This window comes from Pongo pygmaeus, chromosome 7, assembly GCF_028885625.2.
Source record: "Pongo pygmaeus isolate AG05252 chromosome 7, NHGRI_mPonPyg2-v2.0_pri, whole genome shotgun sequence".
Classification (NCBI taxonomy): domain Eukaryota; kingdom Metazoa; phylum Chordata; class Mammalia; order Primates; family Hominidae; genus Pongo; species Pongo pygmaeus.
In genome coordinates, this window is record NC_072380.2 from 27,909,192 (window position 1) to 27,929,752 (window position 20,561).

Genomic DNA, 20,561 nt, shown 5'->3' on the forward strand with positions numbered 1-20,561 from the left:
ATGTTTGTCAGACACCAGTTGACTCTAAATGCCTGGATTTATTTTATCTGTTTTGTTCCATTGGTTGCTGTGTTTTTTAATGCCAGTAGGAGTGCAATGCCCCTCAGCTTTACTCTTTGGTCTAGATTGCTTTGGCCGTTTGGAATCTCTTATGGTTCCATAGGATTTTAGAACTGTTTTTTGTATTTTTGTGGAAAATGCCATTAGAATTTTGATAGGGATTGCATTGCATTTGTAGATTGCTTTGGGCAGTATGGACATTTTAACAATATTCTTTCAAGCCACGAACACTGAATATCCTTCCATTTATGTGGATATTCTTCTTTCATCAGTGTTTTCTGGTCTTCAATGTATGGATTTTCACCTCCTTGGTTAAATGTATTCATAAATGGGGTTTTTTATGCTATTATAAATGGATTGTCTTCTTGGTTTCTTTTTAAGATAGATCATAGTTCGTTGTTCCTGTATAGAAATGCTACTGACTTTTGTATGTTGATTTTGTATCCTGCACCTTTTCTGCATTTGTTTATTCTAATAGTTTTTTTTGGTGGAGGCTTTAGGGTTTTCTGTACATAAGTTCATGTCATTTGCAAACAGATGATTTAACTTCTTCCTTTAAATTTGAACGCCTAATTGCTCTGGCGAGGAATTCCAGAACTATGTAGAATAGAAATGATGAGAGTTAGCATCCTTGTCTTGTTCCTGATCTAAGAGGAAAAGCTTTCAACTTTTCATTGCTGAGTATGATGTTAGTTGTGGGCCTGTGATATATGGCCTTTAGTATATTGAGATATATTCCTTCTGTACCTAATTTGTTGAGAGTTCTTATCATGAAAGGATGTTGGATGCCTTTTCTGTATTGAGATGATCATATAGTTTTGTTCTTCACTCTGTTAATATGGTGTAACACATTGATGTGCATGTATTGAGCCATCCTTGCATCCAGGGATAAAGTCCTCTGGATCGTGGTGTACTATGCTTTTAATGTGCTAGTTTGCATCTGTTTATCAGGGATATTGGCTGGTAACTTTTCTTGTAATGTCCTTTTCTGGCTTTGGTATCAGATTAATCTGGCCTTGTAAAATGACTTTGGGGGTATTCTTCTTCAGTTTTTTGGAAGAGTTTGAGGATTAGTATTAGTTCTTTAAATATCTGGTAGAATTTAGCAGTGACGTCATTACAGATGGGCTTTCCTATGATGCAAGTTTTTTTTTTTCCCTTAAGCTGGTTGAATCTCCTTTTTATTGGTGAGTTTAGATTTTCTGTTTCTTCATGATTCGGTATAGGTAGGTTGTATGCTTCTAGGAATTTATTTCTTATAGGTTACCTAATTTGTCGATATGTAATTATTCATAGTCTCTTATGATCCTTTGTACTTCTGTGATAATCAGTTGTAATGTCTTCTTTCATTTGTGATTCTGTTTAGTTGAGTCTTCTTTTTCCTTAGTCTAGCTAAAAGTTCGTCAATTATCTTTCAAAAAACCAACTCTTCATTTTGTGAATCTTTTCTATTTTTCGAGTCCATGTTTAATTTATCTCCACTGATCTTTATTTTCTTCCTTCTACTAACTTTGGGCTTTATTCTTCTTTTTCTAATTATTTGAGGTGTAACGTTAGGTTACTTGAGATCTTTCTTCTTTTTTTATGTAGAACTGCTTTTGCTGCATTCCATAGGTTTTGGTATGTTGTGTTTCCATTTTCATTTGTCTCAAGAAATTTGTCAATTTCCCTTTTAATTTCTTTGATCCATTAGTTGTTCAGGAGCATGTGGTTGGTTTAATTTTCACATATTTGTCAGTTTTCCTCCCATCATTGATCTCTAATTTTATACTGCTATGAATGTTCTGTGTGCACTTGAAAAGAATGTGCATTCATTCTGCTGCTATTGGATGGAATACTATATGTGTTTCTGTTAGGTCCATTAGGTCTGAAATGTAAGTTCAGTGTTTACTGGCTGAACTCACTGGCTCACACCTGTAATCCCAACACTTTGGGAGGCTGAGGCAGGAGGATAGCTTGAGGCTAGGAGTTCAAGAACAGCCTGGGCAACATAGTGAGACCCTGTCTTTACAAAAATTAGCAAGGCATGGTAGTGCATTCGTATAGTCACAGGTACCTGGGAGGCTGAGGCAAGAAGATCGCTTGAGCCCAGCAGTTCGAGGCTGCAGTGTACTATGATCGCACCAGTGCACTCCACTCAGGGCAATAGTGAGACCCTATCTCTTAAGAAAGAAAAAAAAAGTTCAACATTTCCTTATTGATTTTCTGTCTGGATGATGTATCCATTGTTGAAAGTGGGATCTTGAAGTTCCCTATGATTTTGTATTCCTATCTATTTCTCCTTTCAGAATCCTAAATATTTATGTATTTAGGTGCTCCAATGTTAGGTGCATATATATTTACAACAGTTTTATCTTAATGAATTGACCCTTTTATTATATAATTACCTTCTTTGTCTCTTTTGATGGTTTTTGACTTAAAATCTATTTTGTATGATGTAAGTGTAGGTACTTCCTGTTCTCTTTCGGTTTCCATTTGCATGGAGTATGTTTTTTTGACCCTTCACTTACAGTCTATGTGAGTCTTTTGTAGGCAATATTTAGTTGAGTCTTGTGTTTTTATCCATTTAGCTACTCTGTGTGTCTTGATTGGCTAGTGTACTCTATTTACATTTAAAGTAATTATTGATAAATAAGGATTTACTATTGCCCTTTTGTTTTCTGGTTTTTTTATATATATTCCTTTCTTCCTCTCTTGCTGTCTTGGGATTTGATGATTTTCTGTAGTGGTATGCTTTGATTTCTTTATCTTTTATGTATCTACTATAGGTTTTCGCTTTATGGTCATGAGGCTTACATAAAATATCCTATAATATAACAGCCTATTTTAAGCTGATAACAATTTATATCACCTACAAAAGCTCTGCACTTTTTCTCCCTTCAACATTACTAATTTTACAGTTTACATCTTTTTATGTTGTGTATTTATTTAAAAGGCCTTTTTCTTCTTTGATCTCAAAGAAGTAGACTGTTATGTCCTCATAATAGGCAAGATGTAGCCAACTAACTGTTCTCTTCCACTCTCAGGTCAGAAACAATGTTTTGTTGTTGGTAATTAAAAACTAAATACACACCTATCAGAAGGGTAACAGTACGTAAAAAATTGAGACAATACCAAATGCTAGTGAGGATATGGGGAAACTAGATCTCTCACACCTTGTCAGTAGGAATGTAAAATATTGCAGCCACTCTGGAAAAAGTTTTGAAGTTTCTTTAAAAACTAAACATAGGCCGGGCGCAGTGGCTCACACCTGTAATCCTAGCACTTTGGGAGGCCAAGGCAGGCGGATTACCTGAGGTCAGGGGTTTGAGATCAGCCTGACCATCATGGCGAAACCCCGCCTCTACTAAAAATACAAAAATTAGCTGGGTGTGGTGGTGCATGCCTGTAAGCCCAGCTACTCGGGAGGTTGAAGCAGGAGAATCACTTGAACCCAGGAGGTGGAGGTTGCAGTGAGCGAGATCGTGCCACTGCACTCCAACCTGGGCGACAGAGTGAGACTGCGTCTCTTTAAAAAAAAAAAAAAACTAAACATGTATTTACCGTATACATATACACTCCAGCCATCGTTCTCCTGGGCATTTAACTAAAACAAAGGAAAACTGATGTACACACAAAAACCTGTACAAGAATGTTAATAGCAGCTTTATTAGTAATAGCCAAAACCTGGTAACAACCAAAGCGTCCTTAAATGCTTTAGGTGAATGATAAGCTATGATACAGCCATATGATGGAATATTACTTAGTGATAAAAAGTAACAAAGAATTGATATACTTAACAACTTGGATGAGTCTCAGGGGCATTATGCTAAGTGGAAAAAAGCCAATCTTAAAAGGTCATATGGTATATGATTTCATTTATGTAATATATAACATTCTCATAGCCATGGGGAATAAATTGGTGGTTGTCAGGGACTGGGGATGGGAGAGGGGGTAGTGTGGATGTGACTATAATGAGGAAGAAGATCTTTGTGGTGACTCAATAGTTGTGTATTTTGATTGTGATGGTAGTTAAATGAATATACAGGTGTGAGTAAGTGTCATGAAACTATACACACCATTATACCAATGGTAATTTCATGGTTTTGGTATTATACCAGTTGTGGAAGATGTAATCATTGGGGAAAATTCAGGGAAGGATACATGGTCCTCTGTAGTGGTTTTTTTCAACTTCTTATGAATCTATTTCAAAATAAAAATGTTTAAGAAACTTGAAATGCCAACCAAATTTCATAGTTAATAGATATAAATCTTTAGTGTTACCGGTTTCTTTAGGTGGTCATATATACATTTTAGGATGGAGAGAAAGAGAGAGGTTTATATACTTTATTAAAAGGAAGAGTCTAATGTTTACAATCGTTTAAGAGGAAAGTTTCATAATGCTATGGGATACACTAGAATGTGTGAATGTCTCAACACCACTGGTTTTTTTAAAGCATTGTGTGACTAAAGGGATAAGAATTTAAGAAATAGAAAATATTTTTTAACATATTTAGAGATATAAGTTAAATTTTTGATACTTATTTAAGGAATATTTTTTTTAAAGCAGTGTGAACTCATCTGTGGTGTTAGCTATAGATGCTTCTGTATATCATTGCAGGCATTTCGTGTCCTGTCTGAACCAACTGGTCCGGAATCCCCAAGCTCTACAGAATGTCCTAGGGCTTGGCAATGTTCAGATGTACCAGAACCTGCAGTCTGTGGGATAAGTAGAATCTGGGTTTTCAGACTGAAGAGAAGAAAGCGCATTGCAAGACGACTGGTTGATACCCTCAGGTAAGAAATAAAATGGATCTAGATCCAGAACCTTAGGTTCATAGCTTTCCCAGAACCTCTCAGCTTCTGAGCTAAAGGGAAGGATATTGGTAAAATACTTCTGTATAAATACTATCAAAGTCAGGCTAAGGAAGGTGTTGGCACTAGAAAAACCATACTAGATGTACTCAGTCTAGGGCGCAACATTCCAGGTCTGAAACATACTAGCCCACTGCTTTTCAAACTACCTGTGCTAAAGGACTAGTTTAATTTGTCACAGACCAACACTAATAAAAATGGATTGCTAGAAAAAAATAGAAAAACAAAACAAAAATACAATCTCAAATTGTTATTAGACTTAACAGATGTGAAATTACGCTTCAATAAATATAATCTATACAAAGTAAAGGTTTGAAAAATTACAGAAGCTGTACATGTTCATCGATAGTAACTAGATAATGAAGACTTGCTATAACTCATAAGCCTAACTAAAAAACTGGATTTGTGAGACAATCCATAGAACAAGAGAAAATAGTTGCAAATCATTTGTCTAAGGAGGGTCTAATACCCATAAAATAATTCTTATAACACAATAAAAAGACAACCCAATTTAAAAATGGACAAAGAATTTCAGTAGACATTTCTCTAAAGATGAATTGCAAATGGTTAATTCAACATAAAAAGATGCTCAACATCTTTATCAGGGAAATCACAAAACAAAACCATAGTGAGATCCCACTTTATACCCAGTAGGATGACTGTAATCAAAAAACAGACAAGTGTTGGTGACGATGTAGAGGAAACTGAAACCCTTGTACATTGCTGGTAGGAATGTAAACTGGTGCAGTTGGTGTGGAATACAATCTGATGGTTTCTCAAAGTTAAACTGTTATGTAACCTAGCAGTTTCACTCCTAGGTATATATTCAAGAAAAGAAAACATGTCCACACAAAACCTTGCACATGAAGGTTCATAGTAGGATTATTTATAAAAGGCAAAAAAGTATAAATAATCCAATCTGTGATTAATGGATAAATGTAGTATATCGATACAATAATAACAATGGGATGTTATTCAGCCATAAAGGAAATTCTGGCACATGCTGCAACATGGAGGAACCTTGAAAACATTATGCTAATTGAAATAAGTCAGTTGCAGAAGATCGCACAGTGTATGATTACGTTTATATAAAATGTCCATAAGAGGCAGGCAAATCCAGAGTCAGAAAGTAGATGTGTAGTTTCCAGGGACTGAGGAAAGATGAATGGAGAGCAACTAATAATGAATACGGGGTTTGGGATGATAAAAATGTTCTAGAATTAGATAGTGGTGGTGACTGGACAATATTTGTTAATATACACAAAAACAGTTGTACACTTTTAAAGGGTGAGTCTTACAGTATATGAATTATATCTCAACCAAAAAAATGAGTCTCCAGTTTTAATTCCCATGTACACACTTTGAACTAACACTATGTATTGATGTTTAAAGTTTCCAATGTCACAAACAAGCTTGTTTGCTAATTTACCTAATCTAGGTTATATGGATGAGTTTCACAACACTTGCTCTCTCAATTTCTAGACATATTTCATTGTGTAGATAATAGGTTACAAACCAGTAAGCACACTTTGACCAAACCAAAGACTACACTTTGGAATAGTGTTATTCAAGCCTCTTGCATTCTGTGCCACTTTTAAAAAATAAATGCCAACACCATTATGGGGACTGGATCTTGGGCCGTAAATCCTAGTCAATCACACATACTTACAAAGGGGATCAGTAGGAAAAATTGGTATCTTAAAGATTTTTGTTTGATTAGTTATGAAATACTTTTCTATGTTTTATATTAAATATATCAATTTGGTATGAGGAATACCAGTATCTAACCTAGTTCTACCATATTATGTATTTAATTATAGTTAATATATTAGAAGCTTATATCTTCTAATTGAATCAAATTCTAATTTTTTACTCTGAAATAATTTCAAACTCACAAAACAACAAGAGTAGTAAGAAGCCTTTGTCAAGATCTATTAAGTTCAACATTTACCTCATTTGCTTTACCATTCTATGTTTAGATAACCTTCCTGAATTATTTTGTTACATATATTACGCCCCTTTACCCCTTCATGCATTGGTGTGTTTTTCTTAAAAACAAGAATATTCTCTTATATAACCATGATACAATTATCAAATTTGGGAAATTTAATATTGATATAATGCTTTTATCTGATAGTCCATATTTCACTTTTGTCTGTTGTTTCAAATGTCCTTCATGGCATTTTTTTTTTTTTTTTTTTTTTTTTTTTTTTTGCCCAGTATCACATACTGCATTTAGTTTTCATGTCTCTTTAATCTTCATCTTCCCTAATCTGGAACACTTTCTCAGTCTTTTGACATGGAAGAATTTGAAGAGTGCAAGTCAGTTATTTTATAGAATATCCCTCAATTTTGATTAATTTTTTTTTCTTTTACAAACAAGCTGTAGGAGATGTTGAATTCTTTTAACCATTTCCTTATTACTTTTAATCCTAAAGTAAGCAAGATCAAGGAGAGTTGTAGTCAAAATGCAGATTAGTTTTTCCCTTCTTAAAGCTCTCAGTGGATGTTTTCATTGAAAAAAAATATATAGGCTGGACGGTCGCTCTTGCCTGTAATCCCTGCACTTTGGGAGGCCAAGGAGGGTGGATTACCTGAGGTTGGAAGTTCAAGACCATCCTGGCCAACATGGAGAAACCCCGTCTCTACTAAAAAATAAATAAATAAATACAAAATTAGCCGGGTGTGGTGGCGCATGCCTGCAATCCCAGCTACTTGGGAGGCTGAGGCAGGAGAATCGCTTGAACCCGGGAGGCAGAGGTCGTAGTGAGCAGAGATCGTGCCATTGCACTCCAGCCTGGGCGACAAAGTGAGACTGTCTCAAAAAAAAAAAACACATATATATACACACTACATAAATATATATATATACACTACATAAATATATATATATAAACTATATAAATATATATAGTTACTGGCTAAAATTGGTGATTTTTTTTGTTCTAATTATCTTTGGCTTTTAATTAGCAATATGATCTCTTTTTTTTTGTTGGTTGAGTTGAAGTCTCACTCTGTTACCCAGGCTGGAGTGCAGTGGCGAGATCTCGCCTCACTGCAACCTCCGCCTCCTGGGTTCAAGTGATTCTCCTGCCTCAGCTTCCCAAGTAGCTGGGACTACAGGCGTGCACCACCACGCCCGGCTAATTTTTGTATTTTTAGTAGAGATGGGGTTTCACTGTGTTAGGATAGTCTCGATCTCCTGACCTCGTGACCCGCCCACCTTGGCCTCCCAAAGTGCTGGGGTTACAGGCGTGTGTCACTGCACCTGGCCTAGCAATATGATCTTATATTAGTTGCTCTTTACCATGGATATCCTAGAGTTAAGTGGATGGTTCCCTTTGCCTCTCGTCAGAATTTTTTCTGGACCTTAGTTTTCTCATCTGTGAAATGATATCATTAGACTTCTGTCCCTAAAATATAAGGCATTTTTTCACTTACTAAAAATAAGGTTGATTTAAGTCGAGTATTTACTGAAATTGTGCTCATGTTAATTAGAATGTTAAGTTGCTTCCATCATTAAATCATCTTTTCTTCTCTTCTAGGAATTGCTTCATGTTTGGCTGTTTTCTCAGCGCTGATGAAATAGCATTTTCTGACCCAACACCAGATGGCAAGTTATTTGCAACCAAGTACTGCAACACTCCTAATTTCCTCGTATATAATTTTAATAGTTAAAGCTGATTTCAATTATAAAAGAGTTACTATCTGGATAAGTTCAGAGAACTCCTTATTATAAAATACAAACTATTTAATAAATATCAAAATAAAAAATACCAAGACTCACACTCATACACACACACACACACACACATATCACAGTTTTGTTCCTTATGAGTTGAAAAGTCAGGAATAAATTTGTTGAAAATTATCTGGGGATTCAAAGGAAAAATCTTTGGGTGATTCACTGATTAGCACTCTGAATGTTTAATTATGAAACTTTGTAGCTATAACTGGAAAATTACCTGACTCTTATATAAGAGTATTAAATACAAAGTGATTTTTCTCTAGAAATGTGACCTGGTCTTTTATAAAGCACACTCTTAGACCAGGATTATCTAATGCCACATCAGAAGCAAACAGGCAAATTTAAACTTGGGCAAGTAAAATTTCTGTGCCCAATTTGTAAAGGGAATTCCTGAAATTTTTTTTTTTTTTTAATAGAAGCATGGGTCTCACTCTGTTGCTCAGGCTGGTCTGGAACTTTTGGGCTCAAGCGATCCTCCCAAAACGCTGGGATTACAGTCATGAGCCACCGTTCCCAGCCTAATTCCTGACTTCTCTATACAGTCTTCACTTGATAGGCACTCATCTGTAGTAACTCAGTTTGAGTATCTTTAGAAAATGTTTAGAATTTATTTGTAACAAGATGGTAAGGAATAAGATTATCCCATATGCATTTCTGTAGAACAGAATTTTATAGCTTAATGTTTAATCTTTTTGAAAATAAATGTTTACCTGTCATCAGATTTAATTAAAATTATACTTAGTAATTGCACTATTAGTTAATTTTTGTTGTATGGAAATGTTGGTAGTACTACTTTGGGAACCTGTTACTGACAATTGATGTCATTAACAAAATGCCTAGTTGGATTAGATGTTTCATTTTCTAATTTTTTGCTTGTTTAAAATGCACCTTACTTGTTCTGAGATACCTGGCAAAAGTCTTTACAAGATGTATGGTAAAAGAACCAAGGTTAGTAAATATACATAGGCTGGTGGATCAGAGACCATGGAACTGTGTAAATACACTTAAATGTTCACACATTGTTCTAGTATAATTCTTGGATACTTTAAAAAGCAAAACATTGTTCAAATTGTTTTGATTCTGAAAAATCATTCAACTGCTAACTGGCAATAAGACTGTAGGCAAGTCGTTTTCCAGATGGTAATTGTATGTAGAAACTATTCATCTGCATTCATTTTATTTGCCTGTAAATTAACATGTTTCCAAAATTTAAAAGCCTGGGTTCCCAAAAGAATGTGGAAGTATTAAAATGTGTGTAATTATGCAAACATTTTAATGCTATTTTCTGCACTTATTTCTTTTAAATATTTTATTTAAAATTTTTAATTAACATTTTGTTTGCTTAATGCTTTTGTAATGAATCAATTAAAATTCTTTATTTTATACAACTAAATCTGATTTTAATTATATTTTATTATGAAAATAGTATATGTTAAATAAAATTCAGATAATACAGAAATAGAGATTGCCAAAAGAAGAGGCTTCCCTTAATCCTGCTTTGAGTTTAGTGCTTATTACTTTAGATTGATTAAATACATATGCAGTTATTTTGCATCTTGCCTCATTTCAGTATGTCTTAGATATGTTGTATTTCAAGAACTATTTCTATTTTAAATATTTAGCATGTTTTGCTATTGATACTGTGGCTTGGTTGGGTGTTTTTTGTTTGTTTGTTTTGTTTTTAATTTAAGTATAACACATACAAGAAGCAAGTGCACTGAGAAGGTCTCAAAGCAACGATACCCCAATGGCAATGAGCACACCTACCACCCAGATCTTGGTTGGTTTCTTTCTTTTTTTCCCCCGCCCTGGGCTGAAGTGCAGTGGTACAAACACTGCTCACTGCAGCCTCGACCTCCCAGGTTCAAGTGATCTTCCCGCCTGAGCTCCCTAAGTAGCTGGGACTACAGGTGTGGGTAATTTTTGTATTTTTTTTTTAGTAGAGACAGAGTGTCACCATGGTGCCCAGCCGGTCCTTAAGCTCCTGAGCTCAAGTGATCCTCCCACTTCAGCCTCCCAAAGTGCTGGATTTATAGGTGTGAGCCACAGCACCCAGCCAGATCTTGCTTACTAATACCTTCTTCCACAAAAGGACCTGGGGCTCTTTGGAGAAATGGCTCATTATAGGGATAGGGCAATGAATGTACAAGATGAGCCTAGATCACCTTGTACAGCAATCCCCCCCTTATCTGCAATTTCACTTCCCACAGTTGGTTACCAAAAATATTACATGGAAATTTCTAGAAGTAAGGAATTCATAAGTTTTAAATTGCCCACCATTCATAGTAGCCACAGTGGGTGATAAGTGCTCAGTTAAGATGGAAAAGGCATTAAATTTGTGGGCAGAAGACATGCACAGAAACATATTCCTATTGAGGGCAATCAGGTTCAATACTATCCATGGTATCAGGCATTCTACTGGGGGTCTTTGCCATAAATTGTGCCCATATATGTATATGTCTATTTCTGCCTATGTATTCGTACTAATCTTATATAGGTTCTATTTATGCTAATACCAGACTGTTAATTATAATATTAATGTTTGCTATAGTATTAGTACATGGTCCCACTTTTTTTCTTCAGTCTATTCTTGGACTTTGCATTTCCATATACATTTTAGAATCAATTTATTCCACAAAAAGCTACCAACAACAAAAAAGCCTGTTGGGATTTTATTGGAATTGTGTCAGATCTATAGATGAATTTGGGAGGACTGATTTTTAGACTTGCTCAAGTATTGGATACTTTTTTTTTTTTTTTTTTTTAGACGGAGTTTTGCTCTTGTTGCCCAGGCTGGAGTGCAGTGGCACTATCTTGGCTCACTGCAACCTCTGCCTCCCGGGTTCAAGTGATTGTCCTGCCTCAGCCTCGAGTAGCTGGGATTGCAGGTGCATGCCACCACGCCCAGCTAATTTTGTATTTTTAGTAGAGACGGGATTTCACCGTGTTGGCCAGGCTGGTCTTGAACTCTTGACCTGCAGTAATCCAGCTGCTTCAGCCTCCCGAAGTCCTGGGATTATAGGCATGAGCCAGTGTGCCCAGCTGTTACTTTTTTTTAAGCCATTGGGAAAAGTGTTTTCAGTTACATCTTGTTTGCTGATATATAAACTACAAGTTTTGACTTTGTATTCACAATCTTTCTAAACTTATTTAATTCTAATTTATCTATTTCTATCTACATAATATCTGTGAATGAGTTTTATTTCTTTTAGAATCTTACAGCTTTTATTTTTTGTTCTTACAATATTGCATTTCTAATATCGCCGGTCTAGTACAGTGTTGAATAAAAGCAATGGTAGGGGGCATATTTGTTTCATTGCTGATAATAGGTAAAGTTTTCAACATTTTACTATTAAATATAAGGTTTATAGTTTCTTTGTAGATAAATTTCTAATATTAAGGAAGTTCTCTGTCTGTTCCTAGGTTTCTAGGAAGCTCTCAAACATCTTGAACAGATACTCAGATTTTATAAAAAGTCTTCTATCTTTGGAGATGATTTTGATTTTTCTTCATTGTTAATATGGCAGTTACATTGTTCTTTGAATGTTAAAGCAATCTAGCCCTCCTGAACTAAATAAACCAAACCCAATTTGGTCTTGATGTTTTTCTTTTTTATGTTATTGGCTTCAGTGAACTAATTTTTTTCTTTTGGACTTTTCATGTGTTCATGAATAAGATTGGGTATCTGTAGGATCTGTAGTAAAGGTTTTTTCACTCATGACATGTCTTTTTTTCTCTATAGGTGAGTTTTGCCTAGGGGTTTATCAATTTTGTTAGTATTTTTGAAGATTGGCATTGTTAATCCTATAAGGTTTGTTTTCTATTTCCTATAAGTTTTAATTTTTCCCCCCCACTGGAAGGGAGGTACTATGGTCTGAATGTGTTCCACCAAAAATCGTATGTTGAAACCCTGTCCCCCAAGATGATGCAATACCATCGTAAGTAGTGTCTTAGGAGGTGAATGGGCCATGTTGGTGGAAGGAACCTTAGGGATGAATGTCCTTATAAAAATAGAGGGTTGGGGAGCTCCCTTGCTCCATCCACCATGTAAAGACACAGCCAGAAGGTGCCTTCTATGAGGATGCCCTCACCAGATACCATCTTGATCTTGGACTTCCTAGTCTCCAGAACTATGAGAAATTTCTGTGGTTTGAGGCACCTCGTTTATGGTATTTTTGTTATAGTAGCCTAAGACGGGAGGCTTGTTTTGTTTTTCCTAAATTCTTAGCTGATATATATAGCATTTTTATATAGTTTTTATATGTAGCATTTGTTTAGTTTAAAATCCTTTCTAATTTTTATTCTAATCAACAGATTGTAGAAGATTAAATAGGTACCAGGAAACATGAAAGAATCATCTTCAACATTTCTCAAGCAGCTGCTGATTATCTCCTTTTATGGAGGCATAACAAGCTTCTGGAGGCTTCTACAGATTCTAAAGGGAAAGATTTTCTGGGAGGTGAGAAAGCCACTTGAGAGAAGGCTATTTTGATTTACTAATTAACTCAGTGTAAAGGTAGTCCTGGGCACGGTGGCTCACGCCTGTAATCCCAGCAGTTTGAGAGGCCTAGACAGAGGTTGCTCAGGAGTTCCAGACCAGCCTGAGCAACTTGGTGAAACCCTGTCTCTACAAAAAATACAAAAAAAAAATTAGCCAGGTGTGGTGGCACACACCTGTGGTCCCAGCTACTCGGAGTGGGAGGCAGAGGTGGAAGGATCACTTGAGCCTGGGAGGTCGAGACTACAGTGAGCCATGATTGCCCCACTGTACTCCAGCTTGAGTGACAGAGCAAGACCCTGTCTCAAAAAAAAAAAAGCCCTCAGCCAAGTCACATGTTGCTCTTTTGAGAATGAGGCAAATGTCCAAAAAGATAACATCTGAGACTTAGAGCAAGTTCTAGAACAAGAATAAAAAAACATTTTCTTCCAGTTGGTAGCAGATTGTCTGCAATCTTGTGTTGAGGATTTCTAGGACCTCACCAGGCTCAAGGGGCAGTGCATACTGGGATTATTTTGTAATGTCTACCATAGACAAGGGCTGTGAAGTTGCTGGTCTTGTCCTTGGTATTAGTTTATTCCTATTAGATATCACAACTGTAGGAACTAGAAATAAATTTCTCAATGAAAAGCAATGGCTTATGTATTAAAGAGCCAATTCAAGAAAGATCCAGTTCCTGCTTTAAGTCTTAAAGCAGGAACTGCTATTCCTGCTTTAAGTCTTAAAGCAGGAACTGCTATTCCTGCTAGGAAAAGAATGACCTGGAGAAGCTGCTCTGTTGGTTTGGCAAAGAAGAGTGACACATGTCAGAGCGAGGATAAGAGACCCTATTGAGTATCACGATGCAAAATTATACATACGTTTTTCTACAGATTAAGACAACTTCCAATTTACTTGTCACATTATTTTGATGGAATATATGCAAATTCATGTTCTGTGTCCTATTGCTTGGTACAATCTTATACCAAAAGGCCTTCAGTGATTTCTAGGCATTTTTAAAGTTCAGAGTGCAGTTGTTCCTAATGTTTCTAAGAACGCCCTGTGTCGGTAATTTTTAAAATTCTGTCTACACCCAAATCTAGGTATACCACCTACATTGGCAATTCAGTAAGTTGGAAAATTCCCAGGGGACTGTGGCTCACAGAAACTACTGATCCAAAACACTACAGATTAGCAAAATAAGGCCAAGAGAGGGAAAGAAACCTCACATTTACTCAACAAGTTTAATGACAACACTCAAATCAATGAAGTATAAAATAATGCTGAGACACCTTCTGGTACCCAAAGTGTCCTTTATTCTTTATCAATCATCCTATTGGAGTTTTATTGTTTTTACACAGCTGGGAAATGCTTAAGGTACAAATTAATAAATTTTAAACTCAGTATGGAAAATACATTTAATAAATTAAAGCAGAAACCAAAGATCTGAGGAGATCCAAGAGATCAAGACAAGCTGTAACCAGAGTCTGAAGTATCCAAGGAGCTACTCTTTTTGAGGCATATTCTCCTCAGCTTCCAGTTATCATTTGATAAACACATCAGCAAAAGGTTCAGTGTTTTAAACAAATGTAGACTTTATTTTGTACTGTACAAAGTGCTAATTTCAGTAGATCCATTAAAATAGAGAATATTTAAGAAAGATCATTAATAAAAGTAATGGTCATTCAATTTAATGTTACACAATTTACAGCATTTTACTGCTAGTGTTTTAAGTCAGCATGAGCAGTATCAAAGTACTTATGTAGCTAGTTTCTAAAACTTTACAGAAAACCCAGTACAATTCCAAGTGCTTATAGCCAATATAAGCATATTTCATGTTAGAAATAGTTATCCATATGTTAACAAGAAACTATGGTCCTCAAATATGCCAATTTTAGAGAGTCTAATAACTACTGATAGTAACTATTTAAATGTTTTGGAATAAAGTTATTTACGCAAGCCATACTTCAGCTGAGGTGATCACTAGACATCTGTTTCCAGAGCTTCAACAATGTGTGCAGCAGAAGGACGATCTTTAGGGTCTTCATTAGTGCATACAGAGAAGAGTTCAATTACTTTCTGGTATGATTCATCCAGTTCTTCCATATTAATAGGTGGCCTAGTTCCCAAGGCTGCATAGTATGCTTCATCATCAAAATCACTTTCATCAAAAGTTTTATCTTGAAGGAGTTAGAGATTGAAACAATAAACAAAATCACTTTATGTCATGGAAAAGTTTAATAGCTCACCCTTCTCCTGAAACAAGAATTTATGGTCCAGTATGCTTTCCATTCTGCCACAGACAGAATGGAAATGTCTTCAACTGTCCTGCCATCAAGTAGATTTGCTTTAGTCTTGGATTTACAGGTTATCGACCCCTACTCTTACCCTTCCTATGATAGTTTTCCAATCATTTTCTCAGGAAAAGGGAGTTTTTAAGATAATTTTTTGCTTCTCTGGATAGCCTCAATTTTTCTCCCTATTTCAATCTGTGTCTCATTTGTGTGAGATTAAACCTTGGTGGTACCAAATCAGTCATCAGTACTAATACATATCTTAGCAAGATAAAATTATGTAAACTAATCTTTAGTGTGAAATGAAGAGATTGGGATTTATGTTAGAAATTGTATTCATACCTTCATCATCATCATCATTTGAAAGATTAATGTGTGGAATCGATAAAGTCATCATTTCCCACAAAGTAAGGCCAAAGGCAAATATGTCTGCCTTGTCAGTAATAACACCATTCTCCTCCACAGCTTCTTTGGGTTTCCATGGCTCTGTGCCAATGTAACAAGCCTCAGGGTCAGTCACTGAAACAAGCAAGATGGTTATGAAAGCAGGAGCTACAAATCACGAAAAGGCAAGCAACCCAAAGGGAAACGGGTGAATGATTTGAACAAGTAGTTCACAGGTTAATCAGTGTAGCCAGAAAATGTAAAAATACACTCAACCTCAATAAGGATTACTCTCTACCTTTCAGGTTGGTAAATATTCAAGAAGCTGGTCAGTTGGCAGTATGTAGAGAAACAGCAATTCTCTTACAAATTAGTAGGAATATAGAATGTGGATGTTGAGATTACAGAATCTGGAGCCAGACTGCCTTGCTTGGGTTGGTTCAAAGACATGTGCAAGCTGTGTGACCTTAAGCAGATCACTTCTAGACCTGAATTTCTTCATTTTGTGAACAATATTAGGCTGAGAGAGGTACCATTTCTATGCTTCCATGATTGCTATGTCAAGGAAAAGGGAAAGGGACCAATCACACATAGGCTCTTTTTTAAAGCCCAAGAAAGAAATAGGTCCACTCACATTTCCATTTAAACTTGAGTCAACTTGTCAATTTCAATGAAAAAGCCAGCTAAAATTCTCATTAGGATTGGACTAAATCTCTGGATCAATTTGGTAAGCATTAACATCTTAATAGTATTGAGTCTTCCAAATCAGTCATATATTTCTCCACTTAGTTATATCTTACTGAATTTTCTCAGTGATGCTTTATATAGTATTCATTACAGAGGATTTAGACTTTTTTGGTTAGATTTATTCTGAAATATTTTGGGTTTTGGTACTTGTAAATAGATTTTAAACAATTCCATTTTCAATTATGTACTGCTAATACACAGAAATGTAATCACTAACTTCACTATAGCTGTTTTATAGATTCCTTGGGATTTTCTACCTAAACAACGTTATCAACTGCAAACAGGGACAGTTTCGTCTCCTTTACAATTTTGCCTTCTCCATTTTCTTGCCTTATTTTAGTGGCTAAGGCTATAGGACTGCTAAATAAAACTGGCAAGAGCAGGCATCCTGGCCTTGTTCCCTACTTCAGTATGATACCTCCAGGTTTTTCTTGTAGACAGCCTTTCTCAAGCTAAGATCCCTTCTATTTCTAGTTAGCTGGGAGGTTAATCTTTTTTCAAATCAAAAATGGATGTTGGATTTTGTCAAACACTTTTTCTGCATCTATTGAGATGATATGTAGTTTTCAAATTTGATTAAAGATTTAAATGTTGGACCTAAAACCATAAAAACCCTAGAAGAAAACCTAGGCAATACCATTCAGGACATAGGCATGGGCAAGGACTTCATGATTAAAACACCAAAAGCAATGGCAGCAAAAGCCAAAACAGACAAATGGGATCTAATTAAAGAGCTTCTGCACAGCAAAAGAAACTACCATCAAAGTGAACAGGCAACCTACAGAATGGGAGAACATTTTTGCAATCTACCTATCTGACAAAGGGCTAATATCCAGAATCTACAAAGAACTCAAACAAATTTACAAGAAAAAAAAAAAACATCAAAAAGTGGGCAAAGGATATGAACAGACAATTCTCAAAAGAAGACATTTATGCAGCCAACAGACACATGAAAAAATGCTCATCACTGGTCATCAGAGAAATGCAGATCAAAACCACAATGAGATACCTCATGCCAGTTAGAATGGCAATCATTAAGTCAGGAAACAGATGCTGGAGAGGATGTGGAGAAATAGGAATGCTTTTACACTGTTGGTGGGACTGTAAACTAGTTCAACCATTGTGGAAGACAGTGTGGCGATCCCTCAAGGATTTAGAACTAGAAATACCATTTGACCCAGCAATCCCATTACTGGGTATACACCCAAAGGATTATAAATCATGCTACTATAAAGACACGTGTACACGTTTATGTTTATTGTGGCACTATTCACAATAGCAAAGACTTGGAACCAACCCAAATGTCCATCAATGACTGGATTAAGAAAATGTGGCACATATACACCATGGAATACTATGCACCCATAAAAAAGGATGAGTTCATATCCTTTGCAGGGACATGGATGCAGCTGGAAACCATCATTCTCAGCAAACTATCACAAGGACAGAAAACCAAACACCACATGTCCTCACTCATAGGTGGGAACTGAACAATGAGAACACTTGGACACGGTGGGGAACATCACACCCTGGGGCCTGTCATGGGGTGGGGGCAGGGATAGCATTAAGAGAAATACCTAATGTAAATGACTAGTTAATGGGTGCAGCAAACCAACATGGCACATGTATACCTATGTAACAAACCTGCACATTGTGCACATGCACCCTAGAACTTAAAAAATTTTGTTAATATGGTGAATTTTATTGACTCCTCCCCCCAGCTTTGAGGTATACTTAAAAATTATATATGTTTAAGGTATACAACTTGATGTTTGATATACGTAAACACTGTGACCTCACAGGCACAATCAAGCTAATTAACATATCTATCACCTCATATAGTTACCATTTTTTTGGGTGTGTGAGAATACTCAAGATCTACTCTCAGCAAATCTCAAGTGTACAGTATTGTTAACAAAGGGCATGAAGCTTCCATTATGCAGGATGAGTAAGTTCTGGTGACCTAACGTATAGCATAGTGAGGACGTTGATTCTTGAATGTTACAACTTTTCCTTCCTGGAATAAGTCCTAGTTGGTCAAGATGTAGTGTTCTCATGTAGTATTAGACTGAATTGGCTAATATTTTGTTAAGGATTTTGATATCTGTGTTTGTGAAGGATATTGGACTATGATTTTTTTTCTTAATATCAGTTTATTTTTCTGGGTACATAGCAGGTGTACATGTTTATGTGTTAATGTGATATTTTGATGCAGGCATGCAGTGCATAATAATCACATCAGGACTGATGGGACGTCCTACAATGTGTCAGGTTTTGATATTAGAGTTATGCTGACTTCAAAAACAGACTGGGCAGAGGTCCCTATTCCTCTATTTTCTGAAAAAGTTTGTGTAAAATCCGTATCATTTCTTCCTTGGATATTTGATAGAAATCAACAGTAAAACATCTGGGTCTTGAGTTTTCTTTGTGGGAATGTTTCTTAGTAGTAGACATAGGGCTATGTGGATTTCCTATTTCTTCCTATATTAATTTTGGTAAATTGTATTTTTCAAAGAAATTGTCCTTTTCATCTAAGTTGTCAAATTCGTTGCCATAAAGCCATTTGTAATAGCCTAATTATTCTTTAAATGTGTGTAGAATTTACAATAACCCTTTTCTCATTCCTGTTATTGGGGACTTGTGTTCTCTTTTTTCTTGATCAGTCTAGATAAAGCTTTATATATTTCATTATCTTTTCAAATAACCAGCTTTTGGCTTTGTTAATATTTTATAGTGTTTGTTTTTTATTTCATTGATTTCTGCTCATAGCTTTATTCCCTTCCTTTGGATTTGCTCTGCTTTTCTTTTTCTAGATTAAATCAATGAACATAGGTCATTGAATTAGAACTTTCCTTTTTTCCAATATAATTTACAACTATAGATTTCCCTCTGAGCCCTGCTTTAGCTATTGCTTGCACATTTTGATATGCTGTATTTTCCTTAATTATTCAAAACATTTTCCAGTTTCCCTTGTCATTTTCTTTGACCCATAGGTTATTTAAATTTGTGTTACTGAATTTCCAGATACTTGGGGTTTCCTTAGATATCCTGTTAGTGATTTCTAACTAACTTAATTCCATTGTGGCCAACAAATATACTCTATGATTCCTCCCATAGTGTTATACAAACCTTTACTTCTGTAACTAGGATAAACTCAAACTCTTATAAACAGAATATTCACTAGGCAGTGTTAGAGTGTATTATACTAAAAAATGAAAATTTTCAGTATTTGATTACTATAATCTGCATTTCCTCACAAATAAGGTTAGAGTGAAAACAATATAATTCATTCTGAAACAACAGAAAGAAGACACAGTGGGGCTGTTTACTGAAAGAAATTTCTCCAGAACTGAAGGAAAGTTCTGCCTTGAGAGGCTCAAGAAATTTACAAGGAAAAGAGGAGGAAACTAACATTTAAAGAACAAAAGGGAGGGCTAAAAGAAGGAAAAGTGAGAATCCATAAGCCAGGAAATTGAAGATTCCAGTTAACAAGCATTCATTTATTCCGTTAACATTTTGGGAGGTATGCCTGATAAATGAGTGGGCTCTGTTAAGTGAGAACAAAAATACCAGACTAGGAGGGTACCCAGTACCAGCAGGCAAGAAGGAAAGATGAGTGGTGTCTCTGTGGTAGCCTTTGTACTTAGTTCTGCTTTGGGCATTACAGTTTAGAAGGTAGCCATGGACATTATAAGCTCCTTAAAGGTTTTCCCCTGTACTGTACCTTATATCTTAGAGGCACTTCATGGAATTCATGACAAGAGAAAAGCCTATAGACATGGCCCACATGGGCAGTGACTCTGTGGCAATAAGGAAGGATACTTACACCATTCAGTATATACACGTATATGTGTGTGTACACATACATTCTAAGTAGGTCAGATTCCTACAAGGATCCATCAGGCTAAAAAGTAGTTTTCTAGAACTCTAGGTCTAAAATAACGGCTCCAATTTGAGACTTGAACCACAAGTGCATTTCCTGTATGTATGTTTACAT

At 35.8% G+C, this 20,561-nt stretch overlaps 2 protein-coding genes across 18 annotated transcripts in view; one reads left to right on the forward strand and one right to left on the reverse strand.

Moving 5' to 3' along the window:
- ESCO2 (establishment of sister chromatid cohesion N-acetyltransferase 2) overlaps positions 1–20,561 on the forward strand; it is a 62,393-nt gene that overhangs the window by 20,547 nt on the left and 21,285 nt on the right. For 4 of the 16 annotated variants that reach the window (XM_054497352.2, XM_054497350.2, XM_054497346.2 and 1 more), the window contains exons 10-11: positions 4,661–4,836; positions 8,460–9,378. In XM_054497352.2, the coding sequence (XP_054353327.2) occupies positions 4,661–4,836; positions 8,460–8,592 (309 nt within the window). In that variant the 3' untranslated portion in view covers positions 8,593–9,378. Of the gene's footprint in view, positions 1–4,660; positions 4,837–8,459; positions 9,379–12,085; positions 12,263–12,404; positions 12,911–12,976; positions 14,448–20,561 lie in introns of those variants that run through there. The other 12 variants (XM_054497354.2, XM_054497351.2, XM_063669386.1 and 9 more) reach the window with 8 other exon arrangements.
- Positions 14,433–20,561, reverse strand: part of PBK (PDZ binding kinase) — a 28,153-nt gene continuing 22,024 nt past the window's right edge. For both annotated transcript variants that reach the window (XM_054497356.2, XM_054497355.2), the window contains exons 7-8: positions 15,776–15,952; positions 14,433–15,319 (exon numbers count right to left, since the gene is read on the reverse strand). In XM_054497356.2, the coding sequence (XP_054353331.1) occupies positions 15,123–15,319; positions 15,776–15,952 (374 nt within the window). In that variant the 3' untranslated portion in view covers positions 14,433–15,122. The remainder of the gene's footprint in view (positions 15,320–15,775; positions 15,953–20,561) is intronic.